The sequence below is a fragment of the Hakea prostrata genome, chromosome 4 (genome assembly GCF_041222555.1).
Source record: "Hakea prostrata isolate BN-2017 chromosome 4, UWA_Hpros_2, whole genome shotgun sequence".
NCBI classification, from domain to species: Eukaryota; Viridiplantae; Streptophyta; class Magnoliopsida; order Proteales; family Proteaceae; genus Hakea; species Hakea prostrata.
The window spans coordinates 44,037,418-44,055,689 of record NC_142603.1 but is presented as its reverse complement, the minus strand read 5'-3'; the positions used below and the strand labels follow the sequence as shown (position 1 = coordinate 44,055,689).

The following is an 18,272-nucleotide window of genomic DNA, read 5'->3' as shown; positions in this document are numbered from 1 at the left end:
ATTCCAATCAAATTCTAACCTAACAAACCTTAAAGCCAAATCATTTTCTTTCTTGTACGTTGCACCATTTTCATACCAAATTCATACCATATTTACACCATTTTCTCATACCAATTTCATACTAAATCTGTGTTGTACTGCTTTTCTCATGCCACACCGTATAAAATCAACATGCTACGCTTTTGGTTTTCGGTATTGAAATTCGGTACGGTACATACCGATTCACATCCTTGCTTCATGGTACAATTCAAATTTATATTATTTGACCTATAAATATCAACATATGTATTTGGTATAACCATTTTAACAGAATAGGACCTATCTGTTTTTCAAACATAAAGTGGGGTGTCAGCGCTTTGAGGCCTCCATTTTAGGGTGCCAATGCAATTTACTCAAAAAAATAAAAAGCCAAACTTCTTCTGAATTCCTAATTCATCCAACCCTTCGACTTTCATCTATCCACAATAACTACGGAACCCTCTTTCCTCAGATGCACAGCTAACCAAATGAAGGAGAAACAAGAAGATATATACCCAGGCTGGCAGAAACTCGAAAGACTTAAACCCCCCCCCCCCCAAAAAAAAATTCAGAAGCTTTATTCCTTCTAACAAAATGGTTGTTTAGTGTTCCCATGGGCTGCATTCAGGCTCCTAGAAATGGTTCTACTAACACTTCAAATAAGAAATCCATTCCTTGGAACAGCTTTGCACTAGGAGGGAGAGATTGAGAAAAAGAAGAGAGCTCAACTCCAAAACCAACAAATTTTGCTCTAATACCAAGTTGGAAGTTAACCAAGTGCAAAGAACAATGAGAAACATGGAAGGAAGAGTTGAAGAAGAAAGAGATGGAAGAAAGGAAGAGAAGAGGAACTGGTAGAATGTTGTGTATCAAAGTGATTCACCAACTTAACTATATAAATTCACTATGATAAGGAAGGAAATTACATACACCTCCATAGGGAGGGAAAAAAATAAAAGAAGCAAAAACCATAATACAAAACAACTAGTCAACATGCTAGTTCCTAAACTATTCCTACAACAGTAAATGCTTATTCTCCTCATAGTCACATGCATGTAGAAGCCTTCATTGTCGCTAATTGGATGAATTCTCCAAATGATAAAAGGTCCACATCTGACTACGGCACTTACATATGAGGTAACTTTGTGACTTTGGTGTAGTGAAAAACAAGCCATTGTTGTTCGCTCTAGTGTAGAGGTGGAGTTTAGTACTATGTTCATCCCACAAGCATATCTGAACTGTTGTGGCTTGAAGGGAGTCTTAAGGATCTTGGTGTTAGCACTCACTCCCAATTATTGTTGTAGCATGATAGCAAAAATTTTGTTACTATCTCCCATAATCCAATTCACTGTGACAAGACAAAGCACATCTAGATACAGCCATTTATCTAGGGTAAGCTGGACCAAGGAGTTATATGTATTTCCATGTCAATATGGTGACCAATTAGAAGATATCTTCAGTAAAGGACTTGAAGCAAGATTTTTCAGTCTATTTTGCAAATTGGGCATATGTGATATATATGCATCGACTTGAAGAGGAGCATTGTAATTCGGGTATGAGTTTGGTTTAAGATATTTGAACCCATGAAAGTGTTTTTGTAATTTATTTTGTTTCACATTTATCGTAAAAAAGGGCTTGGTAGTGATACCTTGGGACACAAGTCATCATTCTCCCAATCTATTTCACCATATGCAATATAAGAAATGACCTATCTACAAATAGTTAGGATTAACAAGCATATCCAACATGTATAAAAGGTATGTTCAGAAATATCGGTTCGAAATGACAAACCTTCTTGGCTTTCACATAAGCAAGAATGATGCCAACTAAACCAACCCCTGAACCAACCTGATTTTCAACAAAACCTAGTACAAATCAGATAAATAGAAGATTTTTTTAGTATGTCAAGCTGCTTTTTATAGAAAAAAATACCAAGCTAAAGAAAAGCAATAGTTGCAAGGGAAAAGAAGACAACAAAATAGTAATAGTTATTGATAAGAACCGGATGAAATTGTCAAGAGCAAGTAAAGAGAGAAAACAAAACAAAAGCTTCGCATCAAAATTATCTTTTTGCCAATGGATGCATTGCCCATATTCAGGGTTGTGACTTGTGATCAGGCAATGAAGCAATTAAGGAAAACAATTCTGTAGGTCTATGATAGATTCAAATGTTTCATGTGCAGCAATATTATTCATTAAATCAAGGGGAGGAGGATTTGAAGTATCGTTTGCTCACCTCAAAACAAGATTTATTAGAGAATAATTCAGGATAAGAAAGTATAAACTCCGATAAGAAAAGACTTGAAGGCCAAATGGAACATCTGCACAGACCAAGCAATAAGGAATCAAGCGTTATTTTTTTTCAGCCGAAGAAAAGGTAAAGAAAATCCCAACAAAAAGCAGCCCCAACTGATGTAGCTAAGAGCTAACTGTTATACATGTGCACCACCACAATTTTCTGCCTATTGATTTCAAATCTTCAAAGGAGAAGTTAACAAATAGTGAACTTATCCTGAGGATATAATTACAGCTCAGTGCAACTATATCCCAATTATCACAGTTGAGGCTTGAAAACTATTTCAACAGTCAATAATATTTAAAATCATCTTTGCTTCTGACAAGAAGCCATTCTTATCTTCTATTAGTAGTTCTCTCAAGTCATTTTCAGTCAAAACATAGTTCTATCATGAAGAAATCAAAATACAGAGAAAAACATTAAAACATATATATTTTTTTCTTTTTTTGGTTTTGGTTTGGGGGGGGGGGGGGGAAGGAAGAGGATATGATAATAAAATATATTTATTTAGCATCCACAAGCAATGATCAATAAATTTATTATAAAAAAAAAATCACCACTCAGAACCCAAAAGCTACTCCTGATAATGATGACCATGCCAGGAAACCATAACAAAGAAACTAATAACGATTTCTTACATATAAAAAAAAAATTATGATTGGATCTAATATAGAAAGAAGAAGACAAAACACACAAATCACAAGCGAATTTGCTTCACTACATTCTTGAGATAATAGAGACTTGAAACCATCCGTTCACATAATTTGCAAGAAGCTAAGCATCTATTGCCACCCCCACCCCCACCCCACCCCCAAAAGGAGATGGGCAAATTTATGGAGCCTTACTCCATTTGGCAGTGTCTGCATGTTTCAAACCCACAACCTCAAAGTTGCAATAACACAACTTCATTGTTGAACCAAGGCTTGCTCACTATAAAAAGGAACTCTTATCAATCATGCCAACAGCCAGATAATTTCCAGAATCCAGCAGACATAAATGTCTTGTCCTGTGTCCTAATACAATTGATAGATAATGAGAGAAAATATCGTTGGACAACGAGTAAAACAATTACGAGAAATGCAAAAAGCAAACTTGAATTACATTCTCTAGCCCCAACAGTGTCACAGCAACTTCTACAAACTCCCCTATGCTAGTAAGCTCAAGTCTAGATGTGAACAAGGAAAATAGACACTCCATACATAACAAATCTTTGTAGTGGATGCTCTATACTTATATAGGAATAAGTCAGAAACTTGATTGTGGATACATGTCATATCTCTGACTGGAGCAGAAACAAGCAGGATGAGAGGTCTAAGGCAATTGCACAAGAAAGCAGGGGACGAAGTTACTTCATAAACTAGTGCAATATTGATCTAACTTGAAGCACATGCAGGTTAATAATACAATCTTGAATGGCAATAATTAAGCATACCCAGTATCTCCTTCAAGCATGTTAAGAGAACATCGCAGTGGGACTATCAATTTTGATGCTGAATGGCTCGGACCTTCTGTGGAGCAAGGAGAGAGATGAGGAAGGAGAAAAGATAAGAGAACAAAGAAAGGGGGAACAAAATAGAAAAAGCAAAAGCACATTCATAACATAACCTACCATCAGGGAAGAGAAATGTAATGCTTTTGCAAACCCTTTTGTCAGCAATTGATGAATTATCCTCCTACCCCAAAAAGAAAAGAAAAATCACACATGCATCCACTCTTGATGAAAGGAAAAACAAAAAAGCAAAAAACAAAAGGTCTCAAGAAGCAACATAATGATAATTGTCATGAAACAGAATAATTCCCTTTTCGTGTAACTTAATCGTATAGGTTTAGATGACTAGCCACCTCTATTGGACACGAAACAATTACCACTTACCTTTAATGCTGTCAAATAATACGCATATTGTTCATATAACCCATCCAGCACTTCAGAACAATTTGATTCAACAACCATGATGAGCTTCTTCAGAAAATTCTTTATGTATGAATCGCTAGGCCAATTAGCATTGCATGCCTACAGACAAAAACTTAATCATCCAACATAATCCAAGAAAACAACTTGAACAATTCTGTATAAGTCATATGGGATAGCAACAATATCCGAGTTCTACAGTTTAGATATCACTTTTTTTTTTCTTTTTACTTTGGGCAACTTGTGATTGATTATCCAAAATATGAACCCAGACACCCAGATGCTGAGATGCATCAACAAGTTCATTTTAATTAAATTTAGGTATATCAATCTACCAGCAAATAGAACAAGCTAAGGTTTATATCAAAAACCGAAACGCAAATGGGCACTTACAGCTTTATTTATACATTCCTCCCAAATAAACCTCTGAACTCCCATAGTAATCGACCCTCCACCACATTGTCTAAACGTAATAGAACAGCAAAGCAGTACAAATTTATTTTAAAAATAATAATAACGATGAGCAATAGGGAGTTAATAAAACCGAAAGAAATGAATAAGATTGGAGAAAGTAATCCGTACCTTGCCCAGTAGATTAAACAATCTGCGGGTTCCAGAGCAAGGAAAGCTGAGACCAAGTGAAGACACGCAGTAGTTGAAGGGTCGACAAACTCTCCATCCATGGAACCTTCTCTTAGGAATTTGGTGTAAGCACTCTGCTCTGAGCTACAGCTCGTCGGTCCCCCAGGTCCGCCACCCTTCAAGCACACTTCAGTTGAAACTTCTGTAACGACAGCCGACAGGGTGTCGTACCTTTGCTTTAACGCACAGATTTTGAGAAGTCCACGGTGGGAGTACGTTACCGCCCAAAATATTAAAATAAATACAGGTAAAAATCCAGGTGTCACCAAATGGGCTCTGGTTAGCCGGGGGCCGGGAGGGAGGCTCCGAATTAGAGACCAGAACCCCAAGCCCTAAATTAGCGTCAAGGAGGAAATGGGTTTGTTTAGCCTAAGAGCATGTAGGGCCGGATTCTGACTAGAACAGCCCAACCTAGCCGGCTTCTATTGCAATCAAGGAACAACATATCCGGCGAATTTCGCCGAAATTTTGCCCAAGGCGAAATAAAAAAGGGCATTAAAATCGAAATTTCAAGATTTTGCCGGAAAATCGTCAAAACTATGATTTTCCGGCAAAATTTCGATTTTTTTTTTTAAACTTTACTGCATCAAAACCCTTTTACCTTCGTCGCTGTCGGATTGTTGAAGTAGAAGACAAGCAGTAGCAGCCATTGCTACTTTCGCCGGAAAGGAGAAGAAGAAGAAAGAAAGAAAGAGAGAGAGAGAGAGAGAGAGAAAGAAACATAAGCCATTACGACGAACGAGACCTATCACAGAAGTCGTCATCATCCCTATCGCTTCAAACTGCAACCACGAAATGGGTGAGGAGAAAGAGGAAGACAGAAGATAGGTTGAATGGAACCATCGAGAAGACAGCAGTCTTGGCTCTGAAGTTCTCGCTAGTTTGGCGATATTCGGTGAAATTTCGCGGTATCGCCGGTTCGCTGGGTAGCGAACTAGCGATACCTAGCGAAATATCGTTCCTTGATTGCAACCCTATAACATATGGAGAAAACCAATTGATACGGGAGGTTTTGTACCCAACCAAGGTTTTTGTACCCGACCGCAATTAGACCTGGGTGGGGCTTAACCCGATACCAAGTTGGGACCTTCACCGACTAACTGAGGAAGAGCGTCACTTACGCTAGACCTATATAGCAACAACGCCCCAGATAGAAGGTCAACTACAAGGATAATAAGGCGGGATAGACAACAAGGGAGTGTAGTCAAGGGAGGTACAACAACTTTCATCGAGGGAGCTTGTCCAACCTGAAAAGGTAACACATACACTATTTAAACAAGGACTCACCCATCCGGTAAGCATCCAATACATTCTAAACACAATCTTGTGGAGCTCTTGCACGGGATCTTAAGTTGTTTGTTGTCTGACTTAGCCATCGGAGGCGGTTGTCCGGCATACGAGCCAGGCCCGCATCTAACTTTTCTTGCAGGACTCATTGTCTTTGGAATCAAAAGGGGCTTAGTCGGCATCTGAATAACAACTGAAACGCATCACCAATAAGTCGCTACCTAGTATTATGATTTAGCACAAATAAGTCATTACTGAGATATGGCAGAGTCCCAATTTTCTCCCCCAAATAAGTCAAAGATTGGTGCTTCTCTCTCTCTCATGCCTTTTCTCTTTTTTTGGTAAAATCCCTCATGCCTTTTAGCCACATATTTAAGAAAAGAGGTCTACCTATGAGCATATATGGTCTACTTTATTAATGCTTAGAGGTGAGCCTCTCTCTTCAATACTTACAGAAGAGCACAATGGGAGTATAATTCTATATACTCCAACAAGCAAAGAATCCCAACTTTGAACTCACTTACTAATTTAAGCCCAAATTTGTTTTAAAAATTTTGTTATTTTATCCATCCAAATTAATCAAATAATGTTGGAATAGGATTTTGAACTAGTAGGTCAGCATCTCTTCTTCTTTTTTTTTTTTTTTTTTCCTTTCTTTTCTTTTTTTTTTTTTTTTTTTTTCGCTTTCTTATTTCTTTCTTTCTTTTTCTTTTGTAGGCCCAATTAGGTCAGCATTTTCCAGAATTTAGAAAATTCTTTCAAGGTTATGAAATTGCACACTTTCCATGTGGAAATCTAGGGGTGTCAATGGGCTAGTTTGGGTCAATTGACTTGGGTTTTTTGGTTTCAACTGAAAACGCCCATCCAAACACCCATCCAAACAGGAATTATTAGCAAAGTTTTAGTTTCATTTTGGATTGGATTCCATTAGTTTTGAAACCATTACCAACCCGTGAGCAAACCTTCAGTTTATTTCAAATTAAAAAGGAATAGTTATTGACTTTCCTTATATATATTATAGTTTAATTACAAGAATATTTGCTGACTATTGATTGGAAGATTTCACATTGCTATCGTGAAACTAATATAGTAGCAGATTTTTTGGCAAATTCGACAGCTAAGACAGGAACTTCTGATATTAATATTCCTTGGTCAGCTTCAATCCTTAATAAACTTGATGTGGATGCCTCTAAACGTTCTAGATTTCATTTTATGAGTTAATAGTTTTCTAATCGAGTAGGAACCAAGTGAGGAAGGGTGTATTGGAGGCAACAGTTGTTGCGGGTAAAGGAGGTTGGTTTTTTATAAGATATTAATTGATGTATTTTTAATATTTTTTTCACTTAATATAATGATCATTTTAGCAAAAAAAAACTACTTTATCCTCCATACATTTTAAATTTACTAATTTAATATTAGATTTTTAAAAAAAATATTGATACCGTTGCCATTAAGCTTCTCTAGTTAACTGATGATATGGCTGGCACTTTTGTATTTTTCAAGAACACAAAAATAATCCTAAGGTTTGTTAATATGTAGAGATAATTTGGTTTGTTAATATTTAGAGATAATTACTAATACACCCTTATACCATATGCTTAATTACTAATCAAACCCTGCTCTTTATAAAATTAATATTACCCCCTCACTTCTAATGGCTTAAACAAACTATCAAAATTAGATTGTGTAATTTTCCATTTTATTCCACAGGAGACAGCCACACATCAACAAACAAAAATTCCCTAAATAAACCCTAGTGACATTGTTTTATGTTGGAGATGTGGGCCCAGCCTAGTCATCTTTGCTTTAGAAAATTTGATTGGCTTAAAACTACACCCAAAACTTATCCAAACTTGCAAGGAAGAATGAGACAATCAATTTCTTACCAAACCCTCTCACTTTGCTTTCCAGTTACTTGATAAAGTTCCTTATAATTTGCTTTGCACTAATACCTTTCAAGTTCTCTCCATCTACCATGGCTATGAGTCTCTCATTTCTCAATGTTCTAATCTTAATTTCCCTCTTCTCTAACCCCTTTATCAAAGCAATAGACTTCAATTATCCCGCAATCTTCAATTTCGGAGACTCAAATTCAGACACCGGTGGTTTGGCTGCGGGGCTTGCCTTTCATGTAGACTTCCCTAACGGCGAAACATATTTTCAAAAGCCAGTTGGCCGATTATGTGATGGACGGTTAATCATCGATTTCCTCAGTAATACACCTAAACTATGGGTCAAGAATTCAAATTATCATTGCCATGCATGATATGTATTTTTGAAATAGATTTGGTGAACGCATCAAAAAGCTCAATTCTTCTCAATTTTCTTGCTTCAAAATAAGTTTTAGACACATTATCTATTCCATAATACATAACAAATACAACTATGATTTCTTAGGCTAGGGTTCTAAGCATCTGTTAAGCTTGATGTTCCACATTTATTTACAGAATGATTTTTATGAACATGTTACAGTGGAAGCACTGGATCTGCCATTTCTTAATCCATACCTTGATTCTGTTGCGTTGCCAAGTTTTCGATGGGGATGTAATTTTGCAACGGGAGGATCCACCATACTTGCAGCAAATGCAGCATCTATTAGTCCATTTTCCTTTGGGATTCAAGTGGCTCAGTTCCTGCATTTCAAAGCTAGGGTTCTTGAATTACTAGCTAAAGGTATGTCATTATTTGCTTAAGAAATTTGAGAATCCAATCAACCCATTCAAAGCTTGGGTCAACAAAAACTTTCTGATCCAGTTTCTGGGTTACTTGATTACATAAAATAATCAATTCTTTTTCTTTTTTTTTGTGGTAAGTTAGGTAAAAGGTTTGAGAAGTTCCTTCCTCAAGAAGATTATTTCAAAGAAGGGCTATATATGTTTGATATAGGTCAAAATGATCTTGATGGTGCATTTTCTTCCAGTTCTGAGGACCAAGTACTTGCTTTGATCCCAACTCTCTTATCAGAGTTAGAAGCAGGACTTCAGGTTAGAACATTATTTTGTGCTAATGTTTGGAATGTAAGAAAACTAAAACCTAAAAATGAATAAAAAGAAATTTATAATTACTTTTGTCTTAATATGTTGTTTAGTTATTCGTTAAAATTGATTTTTTGTTTCCAATGAATTTAGACTTTATGAACTAGAAATATAAAAATGTTTACTTTGTATTGACTCTTCATTCCTTTTTTTTTCCTCCCCTAGAAATTATATGATCAAGGTGCAAAGAAGTTTTGGATTCATAACATGGGTCCGCTCGGATGTTTGCCTAGAATTATTGCTACATTTGGGAAAGATCCATCGAAGCTTGATCAGAATGGATGTGTCAATTCCCATAATCAAGCTGCCAAGATTTTCAATTTGCAACTACAAGCTCTTAGCAAAAGGTTACAGGGACAATTCTCAGACGCTAATGTGACATACGTCGATATTTTTTTTATAAAGCACAACCTCATTTCAAATTTATCTGAATATGGTAATTACAATAGCTCCCAAAATCTTAAATTTCAAACCATATGATCCTTCTCCCATATCCGTGACAATTTACATTACGATTGAACTTTTGGGACGATGACCATTTTCATCATTTAACTTTGCTCCCTTTTAATGAACATCCAAATGCCTTTCTTTAGTCTAATTAGAGAATCAACTAATATGGTTGAAGAGATTCTCTCTTCACCAAGAGTGAAAGAAATTTTGATATGATATTCTTTATTAACACTTTGATTTGATCTCTATGGGACAATTGATTTTCAGGATTTGAACACTCCATAATGGCTTGCTGTGGATATGGTGGGCCTCCATTGAACTATGATAGTCGGATCTTGTGCGGCCAAACAAGATACGTAAATGGTAGCTCAGTGACAGCAAGACCTTGCAATGATACCACTGAATATGTGAATTGGGACGGGAACCATTATACTGAAGCTGCAAATCTTCATGTTTCATCACAAATTCTCACAGGAAAATATATAGATCCACCATCCCTTTTGAACACTAGGTCATTCCCCTTTAAGTTAAAGTGAACTATGGTTATGTCTTCATTGCACACATTTCAAATTTTAATGTTGTGCAAGTAATTGAAAGAACAAGGTTCTTTATCTAATATTTGAATCTTGGGCTTGCTGGTGTTTGCTCGAAAAAAAGCTAAGGTCCAAGTTTTTCCCTTAATTGAGGTTCGTTTGAACTAATTTACATTCACATCAATTACATCCTTAGGAGATAGCTTTATAGATATTAAAATATACAATGGGGGCTTCACCTCTTGGAGATTCAAACTCCTGATTACATATTATTAAACATTGGTCTTTGCCAACTAAGCCAATCCCTTAAAATTATATTATTTATAAGTTAGTTATAAATGGCTACGTGCCATTACATCGTCAAGGGGTTTGATTCTCAAGCATTGGAACACATGAATGAGGATGTCATAAACAATAAGATACATCAGAAGCAAAGGCTTTAAATCTGAATAAGGGCACAAATCAATCTCTATTGAGTATGATCTAACTGGTAAGAACTCCACTTGTTTAGAATCAGAGCGTCTTTATTCTTTGTTCACTTGGGGGACAATCATGGGTAGTTTTCTTGAGGGACCATTGGAATTATTAAAAGAAAACTTTATTTGAAAAGCCTTTGCTTTAAAGTTACTAGACATCTTTATGTGTCAAAGTTTTTCTATTTTTTTCCCTCCCCCATTCTTTTTTTTTTTCCTGAGAAAGAATGAATAATGATTGACGCTCTTCTATATTATAGCTTAATTACTAAATAAACTATGCTCTTTATAAAATTGCTATTGTCGCCCACACTTCTAACAATGTTAAAACACTATTAAAATTAGATGTACAACGTTCATTTTGCTTTTCAGTAGAAGTAAGAAGTGTAAGAAGCGTAAGAAGCCAAAAAGGCAATATTACATTCATTTTAGAAAAGCCATATAAAATTATAGGATTTTAAAAAAGTTCAAAGATCTCACATCATCAATTAACTAACAAAGTTTAATGTTAGGGAAGCATCAATAATTTTAGGCAAAGTCTAAAGTTAGAATATGATTTCAAAAAAATATAAGGAATGTGATAGTAATTGCATGGGGGAAGGATAGAGCTCGGGATTTTGGAGGGGAGGGATGGAGGTTTTAACCCCCATGACCTCTTTGGACTTACTATCTCTACATAGTAGGCTCCACCACTGTGCTAAAAGCACATCCACAGAGATATATCATTTCAATAGTTGTCAATTAATTTCAAACTTAACAGTGAATTTTTGGCACTCCAAATATGAGGTTGGCTCCCGTAGGCATATTTTTTGTAGTGGCTCACTTACAATAGTATGGCACATATTTTTGGTAGAAACATTATGACACATAACGCATTTGTGCTTTTCTTGGATATTTTTCATTTTAAGAATGCTTATGAATTTTTTGTCTTTCACTTTTTTTTTTTTTTGGCCAAAAATCATAACAAAAAGAGCCAAACCTACGCCACAAGAACTCACCGGTGGGACCCCAGATCGGGCCCCGGAACGCTCTTGCCCCCTTGTTTATCTTTTTACGCCGCGGCGGCTTTTGTGCCCGCCCCTGTGCTTCCCCTCCTCTTCTCCCGGGTCCCTCGCGCTTTTTGGTCGTTTCGTTTTGGGCTCTCCCTTTCTTTCGTTTCCTCCTTCTCCTTTGTTCTCTTCCTCCCCCCTCTTGTTGTTCCTCCTTCTGTGTTCCTTTGTCTCCTTTTCGGGGTTCCCCTGTCTTGCTGGCGGCTCCCTTCTCGCTCCCTCCTGGGCGGTGGCTCTTCGTTCTCCTTGCTTGCCTCTGTGTGTTCTCGTGTTTGTTTTGGGGGTTGTGTGCCTTTGTTCTTGGTGTGTGGCCTTCTTTGCCTGCCCTTGGTTTCCGTTTCGCTTCCTTTCTTTTTTGTCCAACCCTGATCTGTGTTTGTGCGGGGGTTGTGTTGCTTCTCTTCTGGCGTTGGCCGGGGGGTTCCCTTGTGCTCTTCCCTCTTTTTCTTGCCCCGTGGCCTTGTGGGGGGCTCTTTGCCCTTGGGGGGGCTCGGTCTTTGTTTGTTTGTGTTGTCCCTTGCCCCTGTCTTGCCTGCTTTGGTTCTCTGCCCAGGTGCTGGCCGCCCCGGCGTGGGGGTTTCTTCGGGGGGTGTCCTTTTTTTTGGCTGCTTCGGGCCCGGGTCTTCACTTTATTCCAATTTCCAAAGGATTTCAGTTGTTTAAGAGATTTCTTATCTAGATTTGCCTTGTCTGTGGAGCTTCTAAAAGTTTGGCATATTTTCAATCCTTGGTTTTTGAGTCGTTACAACGTAGATGCAATTGCTTGTAATAGCTCTTTTGTTATATGAACTTATGCTTTCCTAAAAAAAAAAAAAAACCTCAATCAACCCCTGATCACAATGGTTTTTCTAAAACCTGTAGTAATTTCTTAGGGGTTGGTAAGAATCTGTCAGAAATCTAGGACACTTAACTAAGTGAATCATAGATACAGGTGAAACCAAAGATTTCAAAAAGCTACATTGCACATTCACGCGATAAGTTTTTAGGATGAATCCACATATTTCATTTCACAACCAAACATCTAATTTTATAAATTATAACTCCATAGATTTGAAATCTATAGATTTGAAATCTCTAGATTTTGAAATCTCCACTGTAACCAACGGCCCTAAGTATCTCTATTCACTTGATCCAATTGATGCTTGCATTGACTTTGGTTTCAAAAAAGTTCAATATCTATAAAATTATAATTCATTAAAATCAGCTTTCCGGTTTGAAGAATCTACATGGAATTCATCTAAGAGGGTGGCATTATGTAATAGGCATATCTCCTATATATAAAAAGTTGCCTTTACACTCCAAAATAAATTGAGCATTTAGATGATTTCATCTTCAAGGCAAACTTGATAAGTCTATGAAATTCTCTAGAATCTCTAAGTTGTTGATTCAACTCTCGGGAAGCAAATTCCATTGATTTGTATGTTTTTTTTCCTTTTTCCCAGCTTTAGTAAATAAAAAAAATTTTGTTACCCAAAAAAAAAAAAACACAGAAGAAGAAGGGAACAAAGGCATATTTGAAGATCAAACATGAATGGTGTGCAGTTCAAGAAAGGGTTGCAGGTATTATCAAGGTTGGCATTGGTTGATAATAAATTGAACTACAGTTTGGTCCATCCAGTTTAAATTCATGGCTTTGACTGCAGCGCCGCAGAAAACTGAAAGAACGGTATTCTGTCACCTTTTTCTTGGGCGGAAATGACTGTAAGAGAGCTTAATATATTGAGTCAGTGATTAGGGTACTCTGGCAATAATTGAGCAAAACGAGGAGTACTTGATTAAACCTGAAAAGGGTTACTTGGAATTCACACAATTCCCACCAAACTCTACACAATCTAAAATTTTCATTAAGCGACTGGTAGTTTGTATACATTAAGCAACGGTGAAGAATTGAATTCTGTTCTGCCATTGTCAATTTCACGGGCTTGTTCAAGCAATGGCTCTCAAGATCATATTCTTCCAAATCCTCTCCTTGATTTTCCTGCTTTCACCCCTCGGAGAAACTATGGATTTCAATTACCCGGCAGTGTTCAATTTTGGAGATTCAAACTCCGATACAGGTGGGCTTGTTGCAGGTCTTGGCGAGGAGCTAAATTCTCCTTATGGAGAAAGCTATTTCGAGAAGCCGTCCGGCCGCTTCTGCGATGGCCGTCTCATCATTGATTTCCTCAGTGAGTACTCCATATCCTTTTATTCTTTTTAATCGACGGACAGTTTTAAGTTTGATCTTCTAGAGTCTAGAATGTCTCAGGCTTTCTCAGCCAAACCTAAAGTTCAACTCATTCTGGTATTCATTTTCCTCATCTGGGTAGGGCACCAACTGATCAAAGAGCTAAAGCTTGGTGGCCATTGAAATCTGGATAAGGCCAGTGATCAATGAGCAATGTCCGTCATCCTGAACCCCAAGACGAAAAGCTTTATGAACTCCTCTCTGTTATATAATGAAGTTCTTAATGGTTTCCGTGCTTTCTGTAAAATATTTGAAGAAATGTTTTCAGTAGTTGCCCAAACGAAGGTTGGATCTTTATGGGTTTTATGGGATATGGCAATTCAATATCACTTATTTTGTTAAGGAAGTATTTTCACTGTTTTTTATCACCAGTTCATGAAATAAAGATCACTTTCCTCTATTATCTAATGTACTGATCATGTATCCTTTTTGTTTTCTTTGTAGTGGAAGCCATGGACCTGCCATTTCTAAATCCTTACTTGGATGCTATTGGCAGGCCGACTTTCCGAAATGGGTGTGACTTTGCAGCCGCAGGATCGACAATACTCCCGGCAACTGCATCAGCTGTGAGCCCATTTTCTTTTCGGATTCAGGTGGCTCAGTTCGTTCGATTCAAAGATCGTGTTCTTGATTTGCTTTCAAAAGGTATATGTTCATGCCTTATTATTGAGAACTTTTAGTTTGATCACCTATATGCTACCTATATGTCCTTGACTGAAAAATCAAGAGACAGTTTATTCATCCCAACTATGTTCTATGCATTAATAACCCTCCACACAAAATCTAAAACTTACTACAAATTCTGTTATGTGAGGTCTGTATTGCATTGTTCACAAAATCGATCATTCTTGCTTCTTTTCTTTTCTTTTTTTTTTTTTCCCCCCTTTTCCCTCCTTTGATCAGTTAAAAAAAATTATGTGCAAATTTGATCAACACAAAAAAAATTTATATGCACGTTTGATCAATATAGATCAAGGATGAGTACAATGTTGCAAGAGATGGAATTCTAGAAGATAAACTGTTGCTAGATTACAATTTTGCAAGATAAAAATCCTGAAGTTGATTAAGTACTTGATCCAGCACCTGAGGATGTCAATCCATGGTTGATGGAGAAGGATCAAGTTGGACCTAAAACTGCTTAGTTTATAAAATCCCTGTCTTTTCTCACATCGAAACCAGGTCAAACGGCTGTTCCATTGGACATGGTTTTAGGTTTTAAAAGTTAATTAAATTATGTAGGATATGAGAATACTTAAAAGAATATCTTTTCCACTGAGTTTATGAAATGATTCCCATTTTTCAAATTTCTTGTAGAAAAGAAACTGGACAAATACCTACCTGCAAAAGATTATTTTGAGCAGGGGCTTTACATGTTTGACATAGGCCAGAATGATCTTGCCGGTGCATTTTATTCCAAGTCAGAGGATCAAGTGATTGCTTCCATTCCGACAATCTTGTTGGAGTTTGAAGATGGGATTAAAGTTGGGTAACATCTTCCCTTGATATATGATAGGTTTCTTATTTCAACCTCCTTTTTCTTTTGTATGAAAATTTGTCATTTTTAATGTGAAAAAAAATGCAATTTATATATTTATTAATCCTTATTTTAATAGTGGAACATGTAATGTAATTGTCGATCTAATTTTGGGTTGAATGAATTTAATACTTCTTGTCTGTTCAACTTTTTTTTCAGAGATTGTATGAGCAAGGGGCAAGGAAGTTCTGGATTCATAACACAGGGCCTCTTGGATGCTTAGCTCAGAATATTGCCAGATTTGGAAATGACCCCTCAAAGCTTGATGAGCTAGGATGTGTCAGCTCACACAACCGTGCTGCTAAACTTTTCAACTTGCAGCTTCATGCTCTCTGTCAAAAATTACAAGGGGAATTTTTTGATGCAAATCTTACTTACACTGACATCTTCTCAATAAAATTCAACCTTATTGCAAATTATTCTCGATATGGTAAGTAGATTAATCATTTCTTGTCTTGTTTGTTTCTATTGGTGACTGAAAACTTTTTTCAACCCTTACTCCACCCCTCCCACACCACCACATATGCAAACAGAATCATAGTCAAGTCACTGTTCATTAATCTCAAACTCTATTTGACCATGTGCTAATCTGAGAGGTAGTATGACTTCTATCTGTGTCTTCATGAACTAGTCCTTCTTTGAAATAGATCAAGTATACTATTTTCTCAGTTGGATTTTGAATATTAAGCCTCTTTTTCTTGACTGCTCTAATGCAGAAATATTAATAGATGAGTTCAACAGAACTGTTTTTCTAGTTTCATGGCTCCATAAACAAGTTAAAGTCTTTCATTTAATTTTTAGTCTTTTAGTATATTGTAGAAACATTATCAGAATACTGGAAATATTTATCAACAATGTTTTTTTTCACTTTTTATATTGCCTATTTTATCATGTACTGCAAATAAAAAGGTCCAACTTCCTAAAATGTTGTAACTTTCAGGATTTGAACAGCCTATAATGGTTTGTTGTGGGAATGGAGGTCCACCACTGAACTATGATAGTCGAATCTCCTGTGGCCAAACAAAGACTTTGAATGGAACATCAGTGACAGTTAAAGGCTGTGATGACAGTACTGAATACATAAACTGGGATGGGATCCACTATACCGAAGCCGCAAATCAATATGTCTCCTCTCAAATATTAACTGGAAAATATTCTGATCCTCGTTTCTCTGACCAGATGCCATTTCTTATCAACCTCAAGTTCTAGGGAGATTATGTTTTACTATTTCTCTTTTGTTGTTCCATTAAGTTATAGATGTTTGTTTTAAGCAGTTAATGGCAATGTCTGCAAATACAGTGAAGAGAAACTCAGTTGTGGGCCTTGTGGCACCTAATTACTCTGTTTTGACAGGTTGTTTGTATTAGTTGAAAATGAAAATTTTGACAATTTATTGTATACCAAAAACAAATAAGTTTACAGTGGAAGAGAATTTTAGGGTGAAGCATCACCTATTGATCTCAAATATACAATCAAAATATTGACATAAACTCAAGAAACAATTTCAGAATTTAGGGTTGGGAAAAAATTTCTCCCTTCATATTATTAACTTTTTTGAGGTTCACAGGATTTTGTTGCTGTGGAAGTTATAATTAGTCACTATGAATCTATTATCAACTTCCAAGCAATCATTGAAGTTTATAAGGTTCAGCACTGTATGTTATGGAGAATCTGTCAAAAATTGCAGTTGGATTAATAAACGGAGGAGGAGGAGAAGAAACTCAACAACTCAACTTAACTCCTTGTCCCAACTAAATAAATCTAGTGAGATTCTTAGTCTCCTTAATGATTTATCAAGCTTTCTGAAAGATATGCTTTGGACTAGTCAGACCCAGAGGAGGATGTGCGAAACAAATCCAACATCTCTTAGTATGTTGCCTTTGACCACTGAAGTGGCCTACTTCTGCTAGTAATTAATATATCATTTCTGTCTTCCTTCAGTGTTTTGAATGTATGCTGCAAATCTTATCCCTAGTTTGCTGAAAGTTTATGTTTCATGAAAGAGCTCAAAATTTCTTACTTCCACAGTTTTACTTGACATCTATATTTCAAATACATGGTACATCAACCTTTACTGAAGAATTTTACTAATGGAAGTAGGGCATCACATTAGAGAGTTTTAGAATTTATAGGTGATTTTTCTTACTTATGAAATGCTCATCCAGATTCCAGACTGATATCAAGCTTGTACTGTTTTAACCGTTCTGCAACTATAAGGTTCATCTTGAACAGGATCAATACTAAGTATGACAAAAAGCAAAGCAGTTCTGAAAAACATATTCACTAACATAATTCAAAAATCTGTTCCTGTTCTGTAATAAACAAGTTCTCGCAACCTTACGCTCTATGTAAGAACTTTTAAAACTAATGTTATATAAAGATTGCTTACTTTTGGAGTCATGCATAATACTGTGCCAATGGAGCAACAAAGGCAATTGCCAACAAACCTCCAACTCAAAACTGAACTGCTCATTTCTCTTGTTAGTTTTTTCCCAAGTTTTGAAGTTCGATTCTCGTTTGTTTTCCTGAGACTTGGGCTTTCCAGAACCTGGCAATCCATCGGTTGCACCAATTAGCTGTTTGACTGTGCTACGCATGGCCTCATTGTACTGTTCATCCGTAGCCAGGACTGCAGATATGGTCCAAAATTTTGATCAGTCATCTATCAATTTCAAGGGTGTAACTGTATTAATAGCGAAGGTTGGAAAAGGAACTGAAATGGAAAAATGAGGCCTTTAGCTTCAAATTGCTGTCTTCTTGAACACTAGAAATGTATCCCATAGTTGGAATTCTTGACTTAAGTTTGCAATTCTAGCATT

At 36.5% G+C, this 18,272-nt stretch overlaps 3 protein-coding genes across 3 annotated transcripts in view; 2 read left to right on the top strand and 1 right to left on the bottom strand.

The window, feature by feature from the left end:
- Window positions 1-5,180, bottom strand: part of LOC149019026 (S-adenosyl-L-methionine-dependent methyltransferases superfamily protein) — a 31,128-nt gene extending 25,948 nt beyond the window's left edge. The window contains exons 1-7 of the mRNA XM_089153111.1: window positions 4,806-5,180; window positions 4,617-4,686; window positions 4,188-4,325; window positions 3,924-3,987; window positions 3,747-3,822; window positions 2,255-2,339; window positions 1,810-1,866 (exon numbers count right to left, since the gene is read on the bottom strand). Coding sequence (XP_089009237.1) covers window positions 1,810-1,866; window positions 2,255-2,339; window positions 3,747-3,822; window positions 3,924-3,987; window positions 4,188-4,325; window positions 4,617-4,686; window positions 4,806-4,906 — 591 coding nt within the window. The 5' untranslated portion in view covers window positions 4,907-5,180. The remainder of the gene's footprint in view (window positions 1-1,809; window positions 1,867-2,254; window positions 2,340-3,746; window positions 3,823-3,923; window positions 3,988-4,187; window positions 4,326-4,616; window positions 4,687-4,805) is intronic.
- A 2,947-nt stretch (window positions 5,181-8,127) lies between these two features.
- Window positions 8,128-10,496, top strand: LOC149019025 (GDSL esterase/lipase At1g54790-like). Its single transcript, XM_089154461.1, has 5 exons — window positions 8,128-8,365; window positions 8,625-8,825; window positions 8,970-9,136; window positions 9,353-9,623; window positions 9,905-10,496. The coding sequence occupies exons 1-5, from the start codon at window positions 8,128-8,130 to the stop codon at window positions 10,171-10,173; spliced, it is 1,146 nt and encodes a 381-aa protein (XP_089010587.1). The 3' UTR covers window positions 10,174-10,496.
- A 2,690-nt stretch (window positions 10,497-13,186) lies between these two features.
- LOC149019024 (GDSL esterase/lipase At1g54790-like) lies at window positions 13,187-16,946 on the top strand. Its single transcript, XM_089153110.1, has 5 exons — window positions 13,187-13,860; window positions 14,364-14,564; window positions 15,234-15,400; window positions 15,613-15,883; window positions 16,394-16,946. The coding sequence occupies exons 1-5, from the start codon at window positions 13,626-13,628 to the stop codon at window positions 16,660-16,662; spliced, it is 1,143 nt and encodes a 380-aa protein (XP_089009236.1). The 5' UTR covers window positions 13,187-13,625; the 3' UTR covers window positions 16,663-16,946.
- The last annotated feature ends 1,326 nt before the right edge of the window (window positions 16,947-18,272 follow it).

What these genes read in the sequence shown, in the direction of transcription:
- LOC149019025 (XM_089154461.1), top strand. Translation starts at nt 8,128, where the DNA reads ATGGCTATGAGTCTCTCATTTCTCAATGTTCTAATCTTAATTTCCCTC. An exon ending in AGTTAGAAGCAGGACTTCAG is followed by an intron (nt 9,137 to 9,352) that starts GTTAGAACATTA and finishes TTCCTCCCCTAG; the next exon opens with AAATTATATGATCAAGGTGC. An exon ending in TTCAAATTTATCTGAATATG is followed by an intron (nt 9,624 to 9,904) that starts GTAATTACAATA and finishes ATTGATTTTCAG; the next exon opens with GATTTGAACACTCCATAATG.
- LOC149019024 (XM_089153110.1), top strand. Translation starts at nt 13,626, where the DNA reads ATGGCTCTCAAGATCATATTCTTCCAAATCCTCTCCTTGATTTTCCTG. An exon ending in AGTTTGAAGATGGGATTAAA is followed by an intron (nt 15,401 to 15,612) that starts GTTGGGTAACAT and finishes CTTTTTTTTCAG; the next exon opens with AGATTGTATGAGCAAGGGGC. An exon ending in TGCAAATTATTCTCGATATG is followed by an intron (nt 15,884 to 16,393) that starts GTAAGTAGATTA and finishes TGTAACTTTCAG; the next exon opens with GATTTGAACAGCCTATAATG.